Source organism: Citrus sinensis, chromosome 5 (assembly GCF_022201045.2).
Source record: "Citrus sinensis cultivar Valencia sweet orange chromosome 5, DVS_A1.0, whole genome shotgun sequence".
Classification (NCBI taxonomy): Eukaryota; Viridiplantae; Streptophyta; class Magnoliopsida; order Sapindales; family Rutaceae; genus Citrus; species Citrus sinensis.
Window position 1 is genome coordinate 28,658,536 of NC_068560.1, and position 17,633 is coordinate 28,676,168.

Sequence of the window (17,633 nt, forward strand, 5' to 3'; positions counted from 1 at the left end):
AATTCTAGATATGTACAAACTTGATTGTGCTAGAATTGTGTAGAATTTTTCGGAATCGGGCCAAGCTAACACTCTTGGCCTTGTCTTGGGCTCTATAGCCCAAAATTATGGGCAATTAGGCTAGGAACTTAGGCGGTCCGCAACATTTGGCATACATAAGACTTGAAGCAGATAAAACATATAAAACCAGAAATGTTGCCTCTTGTATGAATGAAAGTCTTCAGTCTCATCATGAAAAGTCCTTGCTAGCCATTAATGTGACAAGTGGAGATTAAATTTAATATTCCGCTTAACTTTGTTGACCAAGACCATTTTTTAATTAATAGTCAATCTTAAATTATTGGGTATTGGCTTGCCACAATCATATTCTAGATTTCAAGACAATTTTTCAAATTTCTAAAGTCAACTAAAAGTTAAAATAAATACAGTTTATGATGAATCATAGTTTCCTCAAGTCCACTTATGATGTAAGAACGAAACAAAAAGTTGTCCAAGTTTTGTTGGCACAAGAGACATTAAAAGGCAGTCTGTGTAAGAACTTACAATCAATTTTCTTCCTCAGGAAACCATGCATATTTAGTAAGCCTATAATCAACTATCTCATTCATCTTAACATCATGATCTGCTAATTCATCAACAGTTATAAAAAGAGAATTATAAGACAATCAATTAACAATTTTCTGAAACCATAAACATCCAACTTCTCATTGTAAAACGTGAAACTCCCCCTCCTCAGCAGTGATCAACATAGCATTCTAGTCAGTCACAGAAAAAAAGAAAAGAAAAGCTCTATAGTTTACAATTTTATATCATATAACATAAAATGAAACAAGAATTCTCTTTGTTTAAATAAATAATTGTCATTTAAATTAACAGCAGAACAAGGAAAGCCACACCCTCTCTAAAATTATAAAAAGTTATAGATGTTTCAAGTATTAAGTATGGAAGTTAAGAAGTTAAAATGATTTATACATTTTTTAATCTGCTTTGCCACATCAATCATCGTTGGCCTATCTTCTGCAGAAGCTGATTGACATTTAAAGACAAGCTCAAAAGAAGATTGCAATTTTTGCTCCAATAATTCATCTCCAACAATTTTGGGATCAACTATTCCATTAAACCCATGATTTTCAATGTATTTCTTCACAAAATCCATTTCAAAGCTCTCGTCACCATTAAGACGCCGACGGCCGACCCATGATAGATAAGTCTTCTCCGGTACTCAAAAGCTGTAATAGCAGAAGACCAAAACTATGCACATCACACTTCTCATTAAAATGACATGTGCACGCATACTCAGGCACAACTATTCCTGATGTTCATTTCACTCCGTCTATGTTGGTTTCACCTTCTGGAATAGAAGCAGATAGCGAAAGATTAAACAGCTTGGGAACATATCGTTCACTGACTAAGATATAAGATGATTTGATATTTCTCTAAAAACAATGGGCCTGGAGAATCCAATGTGCAGATAGGCAAACACATTTGCTATCTCCATTGCAATTGTCTGAGTTTTTTGGCAACATCAACCATTGATGGCCTATCTGCCGGTGAGTCTTTGATACATTCAAAGGTAACTTGTGCAGAAGCATGCAACTGCTGCTCTTTCTCAATGGATGAAACGTCTTCAACAACTATATGATCTACTATCTCGGTAAATCTATTATCTTCAAAACAGTTCTTCAAATATTCACTGAAAGGACAGACAAGATCATGCACATCCTTAACAAGATCCGAGACGTCCCATCCAGTCAAAAGCTCAAATAGAAATACATTGAAACTAAAAACATCAGACTTTTCGTTGAAAACACCTGTCCTCATGTACTCAGGTGCACAATATCCCAATGTTCCCATCACAGTGTCAGTAATATGGGTTTCACCTTCAGGAATGGATATGGATAGTGAAAAATCAAACAATTTTGCAACATTTTCTTCATTAAACAAGATACATGATGTCTTGAAGTTTCTGAAAACGATTGGCCTGGGGAATCCAAAGTGAAGATAAGCAAGTGCATGCACAATATCCATTGCAATCTTTAACCTATGTTTCAATAGTAATGGTTCAAAGTGAGGTTGAGGAGCGCCTAAAATACGATCCCAAAGAGTCCCATACTGGACAAATTCAAAAACTAGAATGGGAATTGGAGTCTCTAAGCAGCATCCAATTAGTTTTAAAATATGATTGTGGCTCATTTGTGCTGCATATGTGACGTTGGTAATACAACTTTCGTAAGCACGAGGACGACATTGATGACCATGAAACTGCAAAACAGAAATTAGGCTCTCCTGCCAAAACCCCTTGTACATTGTATACAGGTTATAGCTAGTGTCTTTTGCTATAACGTTTTTCTGGTCATAGTTGTTAGTTGCTAGCTTGATTTCTTGGGCAGAGAAGATACGATAAGGATAATATTTACCATTAGAAGATGCTATCAACTCTTTTAGTACACTCGCGCCATTCCTCATTATCAATGCTCTTTTATCAGTCCTGTCTTTGAATTTTCTCATAATTGAACCCATCTACAAGTAGAAACCAATTCAAATGTTACAATCAGCTCGTTTTATTTATTTACTACTATTTCATTCATAAATATATATCAGTAAAATTAAAAAAAAAGAAAAGAAAAGAGAGCAAAGTTGCTGAATGCTGATTAAAAGGAGAGGAGTACCTGTGGCTGTGGATATATACGGCAAATTGATTAATTGAGAAAACGCTATGCTCGATCTTGATCTTTACTATTGCAAGAGTTAGTTCAGAGTCTAATGTTGATTAATTTGAGTCACCTGAACAAGTATAAGGTTTTTTTTTTTCCTTCTAAATCATGAATAAGTATAAAGTTTGTTTTTCTAATTAATGCTTAATTCAATTTGAAAAATGTGAAAATACAAGAAGTCCTCCTCTAGTCAACCAAGGATATCCAACATTAGAGGATAAGAAAAAATCCACGTGGCTAAGCGTGGAATTAATTCTTTTATAGTGATTTCCATTTCTTGACAAATATCTTAAGAAATATGAACATAAAACATAACTGATGTAAATGAAGCATAAAACACAAGCAATGAAAATAAAAGGTGAAGTAAATAAAACATGTAATAAATATCTTAAGAAATAAGAACATAAAATTAATATTAATATGTAGCAAATTGGCTACTGCAACAGTTTATTCATATATAATGATAGAAATAGAGTTAATTTACATAAAGAGTGTCAAAGCAAGTACCTAAAAGTCAGCACCAAATTTGGTAATTGACTTTGGTGCCAGCAAATCAAAGAAAACGGAGAACATAGCCCACAAAATTTGAAAGCTAGATTGACAAATTGAAACCACGCGGATTGATGAAATTGAAGCCATAATTATTAGGCTAATATCGTTGATTTTCTTGGCCACTATTTTGCTATAAATAGAAGTGCAGATGAAGAGCTGAAGCATTCCATTAAGAGAAAGAGCAATTTAGCATTTTTGAGAGAGAGTTTAGAGAGCTTGGGTGTATTGGGGTTTTGGAAAGTGAGCTAAAATACTACAATACTTGTAACTCCTTTTTACTAGTAAAATATTTTCTTCTGTCTTCGCCCGTGGACGTAGGCTAAAAGCCGAACCACGTAATTTTCTGGTGTCTTCTTTGTGCTTGTTCTTTATTTTTCTTTCAATTTTATTTTAGGTGCAGTCCTGCTTCACCCACCAATTTCCTAACAGTGGTATCAGAGCTATTGGTTAAATTTTTAGAGTCGGGTACTGTTCACGTATATGACACTATTTATGTATACAATATTATTCACATATACGGTATTGTTCACGTATACGGTACTATTCACGTGAAACAATGGGAGCGATCCTAGTATTGACGGTGTAAAGCAGGGAATAGTGGTGTGAGTACAGCAACTGTGTGGTTTTGTACATGTCTAGGAAAGTTCTATCACAAATGCGATAAGAGCTTAAGGAGTCTGGGTTTTAAGTGGAACCATTGTGACCCCTTCAGTCTTTCCTGGGAACATTCTTGGTGTTCATTCTCATACACTAGTTTGTGTACAATATTTATCAACAAAATGGCGGCAAAATATGAAATCGAGAAGTTTAACGAAAATAATTTTTCATTGTGGAAAATGAAGATGAAAGCTGTATTGATGAAAAATAATTGATTGGCAGCAATTGGAGAAAGGCCCATGGAGATAACTGATGACAAGTGGAACGAGATAGATGGCAACGCAATTTCTGATCTACATTTGGCACTTGTGGACAGAGTATTATCCAGTGTAGCAGAGAAAAAATACAGCGAAGAAAATATGAGATACTCTTACAAAATTGTACGAGGCCAAGTCACTACACAACAAAATGTTCTTGAAAAGGAAACTCTATATTCTTCGAATGACAGAATCTACAATGGTGACCGACCACATCAACACCTTGAAAACTCTATTTTCAAAACTCACAACGTTGGGTCATAATATAGAGGAGAATGAACTTGCAGAGGTTATACTTCAAAGTCTACCAAATTCGTATGATCAACTCATCATCAACTTGACGAACAACAATCCAGCGGACAGTCTAGTTTTCGACGGTGTTGCAGCCTCTGTATTAAATGAGGAAAGCAAGCAAAAAAATAAGGAAAATAGACAAGCAAGTTCGCAGCAAGCGAAGGCGCTATCGGTGACAAGAGGGAGATCAACAGAATGTGGCCCCAGTGGGAGTCATAATCATGGTAGATCAAAATCCAAAAGTAAGACGAATGTTAAATGCTACAACTGTGGCAAGAAAGGGCACGTCAAGAAAGAGTGTTGGAGTAACCAGAAGAGAAAAAAATGGCAAAGAACCTGAGTCATCAAATGCTCAGGGGTGTGTAGCAAGTACCTCAGATGATGGCGAAATTCTCTACAGCGAGGCAACAACTGTTTCAAAAGGCAGAAAACGACTATCTGATGTGTAGCTTATAGACTCAGGAGCTACCTGGCACATGACCTCTCAGAGAGAAGGGTTCCACACATATGAACCTATCTCAGGAGGATCTGTATATATGGGAGATGATCATGCCTCGGAGATCGCTGGTATTGGTACTATCAAAATCAAAATGTTTGATGGTACAATTCGTACAATTGGGGAGGTACGACATTTCAATGGCCTAAAGAAAAATCTATTGTCTTTGGAACAACTGGATAGTCATGGGTACAAAACTTATGTGAAGAATGAAATTATGAAGATTGTTAAAGGAGTGCTTGTATTGATGAAGGCAGAAAAGATCGATGCTAATCTATTCATGCTTAAAGGAGAAACACTACAGGAGGCTGATGCGTGTGTCGCATCAAATAGAGAAGAGTCAATGATGACGTGGCATCTCAAACTTGACTACATGTTAAAACAAGGTTTGAAGATTCTCTCTGAGCAAAAATTGCTTCCGGGGCCCAAATCAGTAAGTTTACCATTTTGTGAGCATTGTGTTACAAGTAAGCAGCATAGATTAAAATTAAGTAGATATATTGCTAGAAGTAAATGCATTCTAGACTTGATTCATTCTGATGTTTGGGAATCACCGAATATATCCATGGGAGGTGCAAAGTACATGGTAACTTTCATTGATGATTATTGCAGAAGATGTTGGGTGTATCCAATTAAGAAAAAGTCAGATGTATTTCCAGTGTTTAAAGAATACAAAGCACGGGTGAAACTTGAATCTGGTAAAAAGATCAAGTGTTTGTGGACAGATAATGGTAGAGAGTATACAGACGGCGAGTTTCTTGCTTTTTGTAAGCAAGAAGGTATTCAGAGGCAGTTCACGGTGGCATACACTCCTCAACACAATGGAGTGGCAGAGCAGATGAATAGAACAAACTGGATAAGAGCTATGTTGAGGATTGCTGGTCTACCCAATTTATTCTAGGCAAAAGCAGCAAAAACTGTCAGTTATATAGTAAATCGATCACCATCTACAGCTATTGGGCTAAAGACAGCGATGGAGATGTGGACTGGAAAGCCAGCTGATTATTCCTACCTACATGTATTTGGATGTCTTGTGTACGTGATGTACAATGCCCAAGAAAGAACGAAGATGGATGCAAAATCTAGAAGATGTATCTTCTTGGGGTATGTTGATGGAGTAAAGGGGTATCGTCTGTGGGACCTCACTGCCCACAAGATCGTCATCAGCAGAGATGTTATTTTTATAGAAGATCAACTGCAAAGAAGAGATGAGGATGATAGCAGTGTAAAAGAAAAGTCAGAAACTATACCGGTATATGTGGAAAATAATCTAGAAGATTCAGATTCTTCTGAAGCAGCACCAAAGCACGAAGAACAAGAACCAGTCGAGTCTGAGGCTCCAGAAGTTCATCAGTCAACTCGTGAGAGACGACCGCCAACGTGGCACTCGGAGTATGTCATAGAGATCAATGTTACGTACTGTCTTCTAACTGAGGATGAAAAGCCATCAACTTTCTATGAAGCTTTAAACAGCTCAGATGTTGCTTTGTGGATGACAACAATGCAAGAAGAAATTGAAGCTCTACACAAGAACAAGACATGGGAACTTGTACCACTACCACATGGAAGAAAAGTCATTGGAAACAAATGGGTCTACAATATCAAACATGATGGTAATGATCAAGTGGAGCGGTATCGTGCAAGATTTATGGTGAAAGGATATACTCAGAAAGAATGTATTGACTTCAACGAGATATTTTCTCCGGTGGTTCGACTTACAACAGTCAGAGTAGTCTTGGCGATATGTGCTACATTTGACTTACATCTTGAGCAGTTAAATGTGAAAACTGCATTTCTTCATGGAGAACTTGAAGAAAAAACATATATGCTCCAACCAGAAGGTTTTGCAGAAAAATAAAAGGAGAACTTGGTTTGCAGGTTGAACAAATATCTATACGGTCTCAAATAAGCACCGAGGTATTGGTATAAGAGATTTGATTCTTTCATCATGAGCCTTGGATACAACAGACTCAGTTCAGACCATTGCGCATATTACAAAAGGTTTGAGGATAATGATTTCATTATTTTGTTGTTGTATGTGGATGACATGTTAGTAGTAGGCCCCAACAAAGATCGAATCCAAGAATTGAAGGCACAGTTGGCTAGGGAGTTTGAAATGAAGGATTTGGGACCATCAAACAAGATTCTAGGGATGTAAATTCACCGAGACAGAAATAACAGGAAGATTTGGCTTTCTCAGAAGAACTACTTGAAGAAAATCTTGCGACACTTCAACATGCACGATTGTAAGCCAATTTCTACCCCACTTCCTATTAATTTTAAATTATCCTCAAATATGTGTCCTAGCAATGAAGCAGAGAAGAAGGAGATGTCTCGAGTACCGTATGCATCAGCAGTGGGAAGTTTGATGTTCACTATGATATGTACAAGACCAGATATTGCACAAGCAGTGGGGGCAGTTAGTCGATACATGGCAAATCCTCTTGGAGAGCATTGGATAGCTGTGAAGAGAATTCTGGGATACATCAAAGGAACCTCAGATGTTGCATTATGTTATGGAGGATCAGAGTTTACTGTCAAGGGCTATGTGGATTCAGATTTTGCAGGAGACCTTGATAAAATGAAATCCACTATTGGTTATGTGTTTACACTTGCAGGAGGAGCTGTAAGCTGGGTTTCGAAACTGTAAACCGTTGTGGTTTATCTACAACAAAAGCAGAATACATGGTACCTACACAAGCTTGCAAGGAAGCTGTTTGGATACAAAGATTATTGGAGGAGCTCGGGCACAAACAACAGAAAATTTATGTGTTTTGTGACAGTTAAAGTGTCATGCACATTACAAGGAATTCAGCCTTTCATTCCAGGACAAAGCACATAGGAGTTCAGTATCACTTCGTTCGAGAAGTAGTGGAAGATGGAAGTATCGATTTGCAGAAAATCCATATGAAGGAGAACCTAGCAGATGTTTTGACTAAGCCAATCAATACTGACAAGTTTTTATGGAGTAGATCCTCTTGTGGCCTAGCAGAAACATAGGCAGCATGATTATGGCGAAGCAGAAAGGATGGTGTGGAGATTGATTGTTTTTCAATCTAATCTCCAAGTGGGAGAATGTCAAAGCAAGCACCTAAAAGTCAGCACCAAATTTGGTACTTGACTTTGGTGCTAGCAAATCAAAGAAAATGGAGAACATAGCCCACAAAATTTGAAAGCTAGATTGACAAATTGAAGCCACGCGGATTGACGAAATTGAAGCCATAATTATTGGGCTAAAACCGTTGATTTTCTTGGCCACTATTTTGCTATAAATAGAAGTGCAGATGAAGAGCTGAAGCATTCCATTAAGAGAAAGAGCAATTTAGCATTTTTTAGAGAGAGTTTAGAGAGCTTGAAATTATAAGCTCTTGTTATAGTGATTTGAGAGTTTGGGTGTATTGGGGTTTTGGGAAGTGAGCTAAAATACTACAATACTTGTAACTCTTTTTTACTAGTAAAATATTTCCTTCTGTCTTCGCCCGTAGACGTAGGCTAAAAGTCGAACCACGTAATTTTCTGGTGTCTTCTTTGTACTTGTTCTTTATTTTTCTGCCAATTTTTTTTTAACTACAGTCCTACTTTACCCACCAATTTCCTAACAAAGAGAATGTACTTAAAAAGAAATTAACGCAAGCTAATGATACAATCAGTAGATTATATAGTATGCTACAACAAGAGAGAGTTCTTTCATATATACATACGATAATCATTAAAAATAATAAATAATGTTTGGTGGGATATTATAGCGTGATCTGTCATATCCAAGCGAGGAGTTAACCTTCTTATAAGTGAGGAGCAATGTGACGTTCGAGAGCAGAAGTCTTATCCTCGAGTATGAGGGGACCATTTGCTGGGACCATAATACGAGTAGGTTCCTTGCTAGGCATTGAGAACATTTCCTACTGGGGCTAAATCAGCAAACCCAGTGCACGACAGTTAAACAAGACATGCGCTATTATCTGAGAATCTAGGCACGAAGCCCACTTAGCTACGACCACCACGTTCAAGCATCCACTTTCAGGAATTCCGGCAAAGTGGCGAACGTGAGTCAAAGAGGGCCGAATTCTCATGGAGGCTATAAAAGGGGCAATCAAAGAAGGTAAAAGGGTTGGACACTAAGACACTAAAAAATTAACTAAAAGAAAATCCAGAGGGCATTCTTATTGAAACCTCGGGAGAGTTCAGATAGATTACAGTACTTTAGAAATAGTTATAGAGTCACCAGATTAGTGGCAAGGAGTTTCCACAGTAAACCCAGATTGCTGACTTGGGCGTTGGATGGTTTACGCCGGGAAATCTCTGCATGCTCTGACTAGTTTTTGTGTGTGCAGGAGCTTAAAGAGGAAAAGCAGCAAGCCTTCCGGTCTGATACATCTAGAAGGAGTAGCGCGAAATCATCCCCAATCAACTACAAATTCAATTGTTGAGGAAGATAAGACGCCTGCGAAATCATCTATTGAGGACCAATACAGAGCGATGAATTTTTTTGTTATCTTGTTAATAAATAAGGTAAGTTGATATTTTCACATTTTTTAAGATAAATTAAATATGGTTATTCTAAATAAGATAATTGAACTTTGCCTCTCCTTTTCGTTTTAAGTCATAGAATCTTGTGACTCGTCTCTAACTCTTTGTACTAATATAAATATTACTAACAATGAAGTAAGTATTTGCAGTAAACCTACAGCTTTCAAAAGTTTGACCATAGGTTTAGGACAAGCAAATATTCTATTGTATTACATTATGTAAAACCAATGACAAATATTCTACGTACTAATATTAAATTTAACGTGAAAATCAACATTTTTTTTTCTCTTGTGATAAGTAGCTTTTATTTATAAAAATGCTCACCTAAAAATACACCCAACAATACAACTCATGCGCCTAAGAATATTGAGTGCATGGGTTCGAGCGGCTGGAACTTGAATTTCCCTCTTAGTAGAGGTTTACTTATCTCCTCATATTTTGGATAGAATCGATCTCCCTCTAATATTAAATAAGAGTCGACAAGTAATAAGTGAGATCAACTTTCGGACTGTACCACATTAGAATTATTAAGAAGAATCCCAATTTATCTCTAATTATAATATATCAGTATATAAAAAAAAACACATAATTTTATATAGTTTAAACTTTAAAGAAATGTATTACTGTCCACCTGTATTGAAACTTAAATTAAAAAAAAATGGGATTGAGTTTTAAAATCCGAATTTAATAGCTTTAGATTATACACATTACACAACTTCAAAATGTGGCTTACTCAACGATCGGAACTTCATAGCAGCTGACTTCTCTAGTAGCGAAAACAGAGGAACTCTCTACTCGGCCCCTGCAGCAGAGTGAACAAAGTGATTTTGTGATTAGAAAAAATTTGAATTTGCAAGTTTAATATTACAAATTAAATCAAGCATTAAACAAGTGACATTTTATTTATTCAAATAACCGGGTTACAGACTACCACTGGCATAGGAAAATGAAGACATAAAAACAATGAATACAAAAGATTAATTACATGAAAGAGAGCAATAAATTTATCCGAGTCTTTTAGCAACATCAACAATTGTTGGCCTGGAATAGACTCGGATTGCAAAAGATCAAACAATTAGGCAACAACTTGTTCATGAACTACGATATATCATGATGTGATATTTGTAATAACGGTAGGTCTAGCAAACCAACGTGAATGCATGAAATTGCAATAGCTATTTCAATTGCAATCTTTAGCCTGTTTCTCAATAGTAGAGTCTCAAAAGTCAAACTGATCTGGTCGAGGGCCATGAATACGATCAGCAAAAGTTCCACTTGCTAAAAATAAAAAAAAAGGAATGTGAATTTCGGTCCCTAAGCAATATCCGATCAACTTCAAAATATTTTTATGACTAATTTGTGATCCAAACACAACGCAGTTAATACAATTAGCTTTAAAATATGATTGTAACACATTTGTGCTGCATATGTGATGTTGTTAATACAAATTTTGTATGCACAAGGACGATATTCATGACCATGAAACTGCATAAAAGACATTAGGCACTCCTCGTACATTGTATACAGTTTATAGCTAGTGTCTTCTGCTAAAACATTTTTCTGGTCACTCTTCTAGTACACTCGCGCCATTCCCCATCATCAAAGCTCTTTTACCTTTCGACCAAAGCTTGAATTTTCTTAAAATCCAACTCATATCCAAAAACCCACCAAAATACCATCAGTAGATTGTATAAATATATAAAGCAAGAGGGAGTTCATTCATATACATGATAGATATGTCTCATAGAATAAATAAATAAATAAATAAATAAAACTCTTAATCATCCGCAGGGGTGCACAGAATCTGCACACATAATGGCTCCTGCGTAAATGCGACGATCTGCAGAATTAAAGTCACGGGGAAAAGCAGAAGCAAGCAAATAAAATCTAACACAATATACACACTGATCCTTTGACCTTTGTAATGTCACAGTCACATGGTTATGTTTTGTCTTGCAATAAATTCAAACTTGAGCAGCAAGCTAGAGTGAATGCAAACCAGCATAAAGAATACAATGGCAAATGAAGATGTCTCTAAATAACAGCAAGATACATGGCGTAAAGATTCACAATTTAGAATGTCACTTGCCAACATACATATATTTGAAGATTAAACTAACAGATCGGTATATTTAACTGAGTTGCTTTGCCGTGTGACAACAACGATTGTTGGCCTATCTTCTGGTGATTCATTAATGCACTCGAAGGTAAGTTATTGAAAATAACAATAGGATCTACAAAATCACTGAATCTGTTTCTTTTCAACAAGTCTCTTTTCATATTTTATCCAAAACTAATCTTTCATGTGAGTTAACTCTATTCTCTGTCCAGTCAAAAACTCACATAGAACCACACCAAAAATTAAATATCATACTTCTCATTTTTGTTTTTTGTTTTTTGTTTTTTGGGAAGACATACTTCTCATTTAGAGAGCCTGCTCTAGCACACTCAACGAGGGTGTACATGTGCCTGTTGAAGGAAATTTCAGCCATCTATGAAGATAGGAAATTTCAGCCATCTATGAAGTTGGTGCCTTCAGGATTCATGTGATTCTATACATCCATGAATTGTTTAATTTAGTGTATAGTTCTCTAAGACTGGGAAATTTCAAATCAATGAAAAATCATCTAATGGAAGTTCTAGAATAGAATATATTAAGTTTGTCAACACACTCCCCTGCTTCCACAAGGACTAGTCAACGAAAGCATGAAAGCCAAACAAAAAAACAACTAACCTTTTGTTTATATAACAGGATATATAACAGGTTACAAGTAATGAAATGGAAACTGAAAACATGAAAACAAGAAATATGAAAAAGTTGTTTACATGAAAGAGCAATAAATTTGTCTGAGTTTTTTTGCAACATCAACCATTGTTGGCCGATCTACCGGTGATTCTTTGAGACATTCGGACATAAGTTGTGCATAAGCATGCAATTGCTGCTCTTTCCGAAGACATAATATGTCTTGAATAATAATATGATCTACTATCTCAGTAAAACTATTGTCTTCAATAAATTTCTTAAAATATTCCTCCAAAGGACAGCCGAGATTGTCTGCAGCCTTCATAAGGTCAGAGATAATCTGTCCCGTCAAAAGCTCAAATAGAAATGCACCAAAACCATAAACATCGGACTTTTCATTGAAAACACCTGTGCTTTGGTACTCAGGTGCACAATATCCCCACGTTCCAATCACTCTATCAGTAATGTGGGTTTCACCTTCAGGAATGGATATGGATAGTGAAAAATCAAACAATTTTGCAACATTTTCTTCATTGAACAAGATATGTGCTGTCTTGAAATCTCTATAAACGATTGGCCTGGGAAATCCAAAGTGAAGATAAGCAAGTGCATGAGCGATATCCATTGCAATCTTTAACCTATGTTTCATTAGTAATGGTTCAATCTGAGGTTGAGAAGCACTTAAAATACGATCACGAAGATTCCCATACTCCACAGATTCAAAAGCTAGAATGGGAATTTGAGTCTCTAAGCAGCATCCAATTAGCTTTAAAATATGATTGTGGCTCATTTGTGCTGCATAGACAATGTTGTTAATACAACTTCCGTGTTCATCACGATTAGATTCTCGAAACCTCATAACAGAAATTAGGCGCTCCTGCCAAAATCCCTTGTACAATATACACCCCCAGTCTTCAGTTATAACGTTTTTCTGATCATATTTGTTAGTTGCTAGCTTGAGTTCTTGAGCAGAGAAGATACGATAAGGATTATAGTTACCATTAGAAGACGCTATCAACTCTTTTAGCACACTCGCGCCATTTCTCATCATATTTTCTGTTTTACTATTATTAGTAGTCTCTCTGTCCTCCCTATTCTTGGATTTTCTCAAAATGGACCTCATATCTAAAAAGTAGAAACCCATTAAAATACAATTAGTTTATATAATTGAACACGGCAAATGAATCATATTTGTGTGTGTACAAAACTAAAAATTGTTGCCGTATGCTTCAAAACACATATGTGCATAGAAGTAAACTTAATTTGCAGGAAGAAATCGTATATACTGCAAACAAAAGGAAAAAGAAAGCAAGCTGCTGGCTGCAATGAGGATGTACCTCTGGACGGCAAATTGATAAATCTGATATCGAGATAACGCGCGGCTTGATCTCTGTGAACGTGGTGTGCACTCGCATATCATTCAAGTCAAAGGCAGAAGAAATCGGCCACCACGAAATTTCTGAGGAAGTCCTGCTTCTAGGGGTGATGACAGACAACCCCTCTTCACCAGCTGATGAGATTGCCCCCCAGTTATTTTGCGACACGTGTTCCCACGTGGCAACAACATTTGATCTCTAAAATTAAACATTTTTTATCTAAATGATTCTTATTGAATCAAAATAACTATCGCTTTCATTTGTCAGATCAGTCACATCAATCCACTGTCGATTGTCGAATGCTGCTTGGTCGAATAACGGCCACAAATCTTCACCTCATTTTTAGGCAATGGTTCGAGTTTTTCTGTTTGTTTTGTGTGGGTTTCTCCGGCTGATGAGGCAACTTTAAGAGCAAGTTCTGTAAAAGGTTGCATTAATCGTTGGTCTTCCAATTCCAGATGGACCAGATCTATTATCTCATTAAAGATATTACATTCAATATATTTCTTTACACAATGCAATAACTAATGACGATCTCCGGCTTCATCAAAATATTTCTTTTGAAATATCAACTAATTTTAGATTGTTTCCTCATCTTTGCAGTAGTGCGATCGTTTGGGAATTGAATTTGGATCCTCTGCTAGGTAGTTTCTCTTCTAGTCCTCTTAGGCTTTCAAAGATCCATCGACAACTGTAATTAATAACATTAAATTATTGAGATTAAATCTTACTTTATAATCTTCTTTTTTTTAAAAAAAAAATCAAAGTTGATTGGTATGAGTGGTTCAACACTCTAACTCCTTAAAAGAGGTCAAGAGTTTAAGTCTCGCTCTTGTATGGAGTCACCACTTTGGCCAATACTTTACCCCTTACGGGCCGACCCGGTGCGAGCGGGGATTAGTCTAGATTGTGGTATTAGTTTGAATTGTGGTACGGAATTAAAGGTATCTCCTACAGTTGATGCCTACTTGGAACCACCTCGTGGTTCAGACAAAAAAAAAAAATCTTATTTTTTAACTCACGATCGCTCAATTTTTTTTTTTCAATTATTTCCATTCTCTCCCTTCACAATATTGGAATTTTAATTGTTAGATTATGACTCAAGCAAGCTTGAGCGGCACACTTGCAATCCTTTGCTGCAAACTCGGAACAAAAAAGATGAGCTGCAACTCCATAAACAGTGCAGCGGTGAATAGGAAAATGAGCTCCTACACTACGACGGAAAACCAAAGAAGTCAAGCAAACACAACATGTGGACGGTTGTTCACCATAAGAAATATCTTCCATCCTTGAATGATGAGAAATAGGGAAATTAAATTTTTTTTTCAGAATTTCTTCTTTGATCTGGCAGCAGCTTTAATCCAATTTAGAGATGTCCTTCTTTGTCACTGAAAAGATGCACACAAGATAGCCAGAAGCCCCAGTGCCCAGTAATCCAAAAAAGAAAGGACGATAGCCCTAGGCAAGTTTGCTGTTTTGTTGTTTCTTTAATTTTACAGCTGCTGTTTTGAATTCTTTAAAACCACTATAACTAAAATTTTAATTTCGTGAAGGGAGAAAATTTCGCAATAAGTAGAGGAAAAACTTTTGAGTTACCATGAGTTTTAAAATAAGATTGCAACGTAAAATTTAATGTCAGCTCTTTAATTTCGGGAAATTTACACCAATAACCATAAAAATTTTAGTTTTTTTCATTTTAACCCCTCAAACAAATTTCTATCAACATTAGCCATAAAAGAATCGTTGAGACCAAATTACCCCTCTCTCTCATCTCCCTTTCCTTTTCTTCTTGCCTTCTTCTCTCCAGTTCCCTACTAATTTCAGCATCCACCTCTTTCTTCTTATTCTCTCTCCTATAATCCTTGTAATCGTTCGGTCTAGCAGGGTCTCCTCAATTACGGTCGAAGTGACGTCGACCAATGCCGGTTACGGTAGCGCTACCACGTCGTCGGGGGAAGGTGCGATTGCAGGTGAGGAATGGGGTCTAGTCGGGAGAGAATTTTGGATGGTTTTGGGTTTGGATTGGGGCTTGAGGATGGTTTGTGGTGGCACAAAAAATGACCAGACAATGGTGGTCGTGTTGGTGGGTTTGTCCTCATCGAAGGGTGGAGGTAGGTCTCCGTATAGCTCGCCTAGCATTTCGCAACGTGGCTTTTGATGGAAAATCCCGGGGAATTTGCATTCCGAAATTGGATTTTGGAGAATTAAAAAGCTGATTTTGTTTTGTTGTTTGGGTTGTCGGATGAGATTCGATCTGAGGTAGAAGAAGATATTACATACGAATAAGAAGAGACGAACAAAAACGAAAGGACTGGCAAAAACAAACAAATACTGAGGTAGAAGAAGGCAACCTGTCGCACGAAGCTTCGTGCGACAGGTGCCTGTCGCACCAAGGCTTCGTGCGACAGGGGCCTGTCGCACCAAGGCTTCGTGCGACAGGTGCCTGTCGCACCAAGGCTTGGTGCGACAGGTGCCTGTCGCACCAAGCTTCTTTTCGTTTGTAAAGAAGGGTAATTTGGGGAGAAAAGCATGTGTTTGGCTAATGTTGATAGAAAAAAGTTGAGAGGGTTAATTATGAAAATAGCAAAAATTTTATGGTTATTTTCGTAAATTTCCCTTTAATTTCACTAATTATACATGTGGGTTCACCTATGTTGCAACGGATGTAAGGTACTCTAATTTTTGTCTTATATGATTTAACTAATGTTAAATTTCACTGAGCTCCTTATACTCTTTTTTATTTATAAAATACTAAGAATTAATATGATACTTTTTACTTAAATACACTATTAAAATTTTATTTAGCACCTTATACTCTTTTTATTTATTATTTTTATAAGTATTGAAGTACTTATTTGGATTACATCCAAGACATATTAATCCACGTAAAACACTAATATCAACAAAAAGACAATAATGCCCTTATATTTATAAATTAAAAATAAAATTTAAGATCTTTTCCCTTGTTCCTCTCGCCTTCAGCTCTATCATCATCACTCCTCACATTCATCTTCAGCTCCATCATCATGATCTTCACCTTCATCTTCACATATTTTAAACATATGGAATGTTGATGAAATGATTTTTTTTTCCCTAAATTTTCTAAAAATTTCATGGCAATCACTTCAATTCTAAACTCAAATCGGCCGCCCCTGTCAAAGCAAATTGTAATTTGCTTTGATGCCATCTTGTCCATTACAATGTCATCAAATCCCTTAGCTTCAGACCCATTATTCCAAATCTTGATCCCAAACTCAATAGCCTTCAGCTAAAACATTTATTATGAACTCAACGACTCCAATTTTAACTAGCAGTAGCAAGAATAATTCAAGACTCCCTTCCAAACTCAATCTCAAAGTCCAACAATCTATAGGAGTGATGATGGTGGCTGTTCGTTTCCATTAGCATTGACAAATCCAAATCATTTGCAAGTTGCGGTTGCTGCTGCTCTTTTTCATTTTGGCGGGGCTATTCTTGTTCTTGTTTTTCAGTGGACAAATAATTGGTCTTAGCAAGAGGTTTCAGATCTTAATCATTTACTCATGAAGACAACAAAATCATTATTCGTTAGACATGACACTCAACAATGGAACTCTGATTATTCACCTATAACAATAATGGCGCCGGAGGTGGTGGCTTGGCGTGGGTACGACGGAGCCGTAGCCGATGCGTGGTCTTGTGAGGAGATATTGTTTGTGTTGCTTGTGGGTTTTTAAGCGACTTTAAGCATGGTTGTGGGTCACTAAGGTTGATGAAGATGAGACTTAACAATGGTGTGCTTTTGTTGCTGGCTGTATTGGTTAACTCCACTTTCTTCATTTTCTTCCACCTTTGTCAAGAAGGATAATTTTATCTTTTTAAGACTCATGAGCAAATTATAAAATGAAAAGAGTGTAAGTTGCTCAAGTAAATTTGGCAGTAATTAAAACATAAAAGACAAAAATTGGGGTATTATACAACTGTTGCAACATAGGTGAATCCTATACATGTCGATGGATCTTTAAAAATTAAGAGAAA

At 36.5% G+C, this 17,633-nt stretch overlaps 1 protein-coding gene across 2 annotated transcripts in view; it reads right to left on the reverse strand.

The window, feature by feature from the left end:
* The window catches only part of LOC102628314 (serine/threonine-protein kinase ZRK3-like), a 128,880-nt gene that overhangs the window by 44,187 nt on the left and 67,060 nt on the right, over positions 1 to 17,633 (reverse strand). Inside the window, exon 3 of one of the 2 annotated variants that reach the window (XM_052442101.1) lies at positions 12,879 to 13,094. In XM_052442101.1, the coding sequence (XP_052298061.1) occupies positions 12,879 to 13,094 (216 nt within the window). Of the gene's footprint in view, positions 1 to 12,217; positions 13,095 to 17,633 lie in introns of those variants that run through there. The other variant, XM_052442100.1, reaches the window with a different exon arrangement.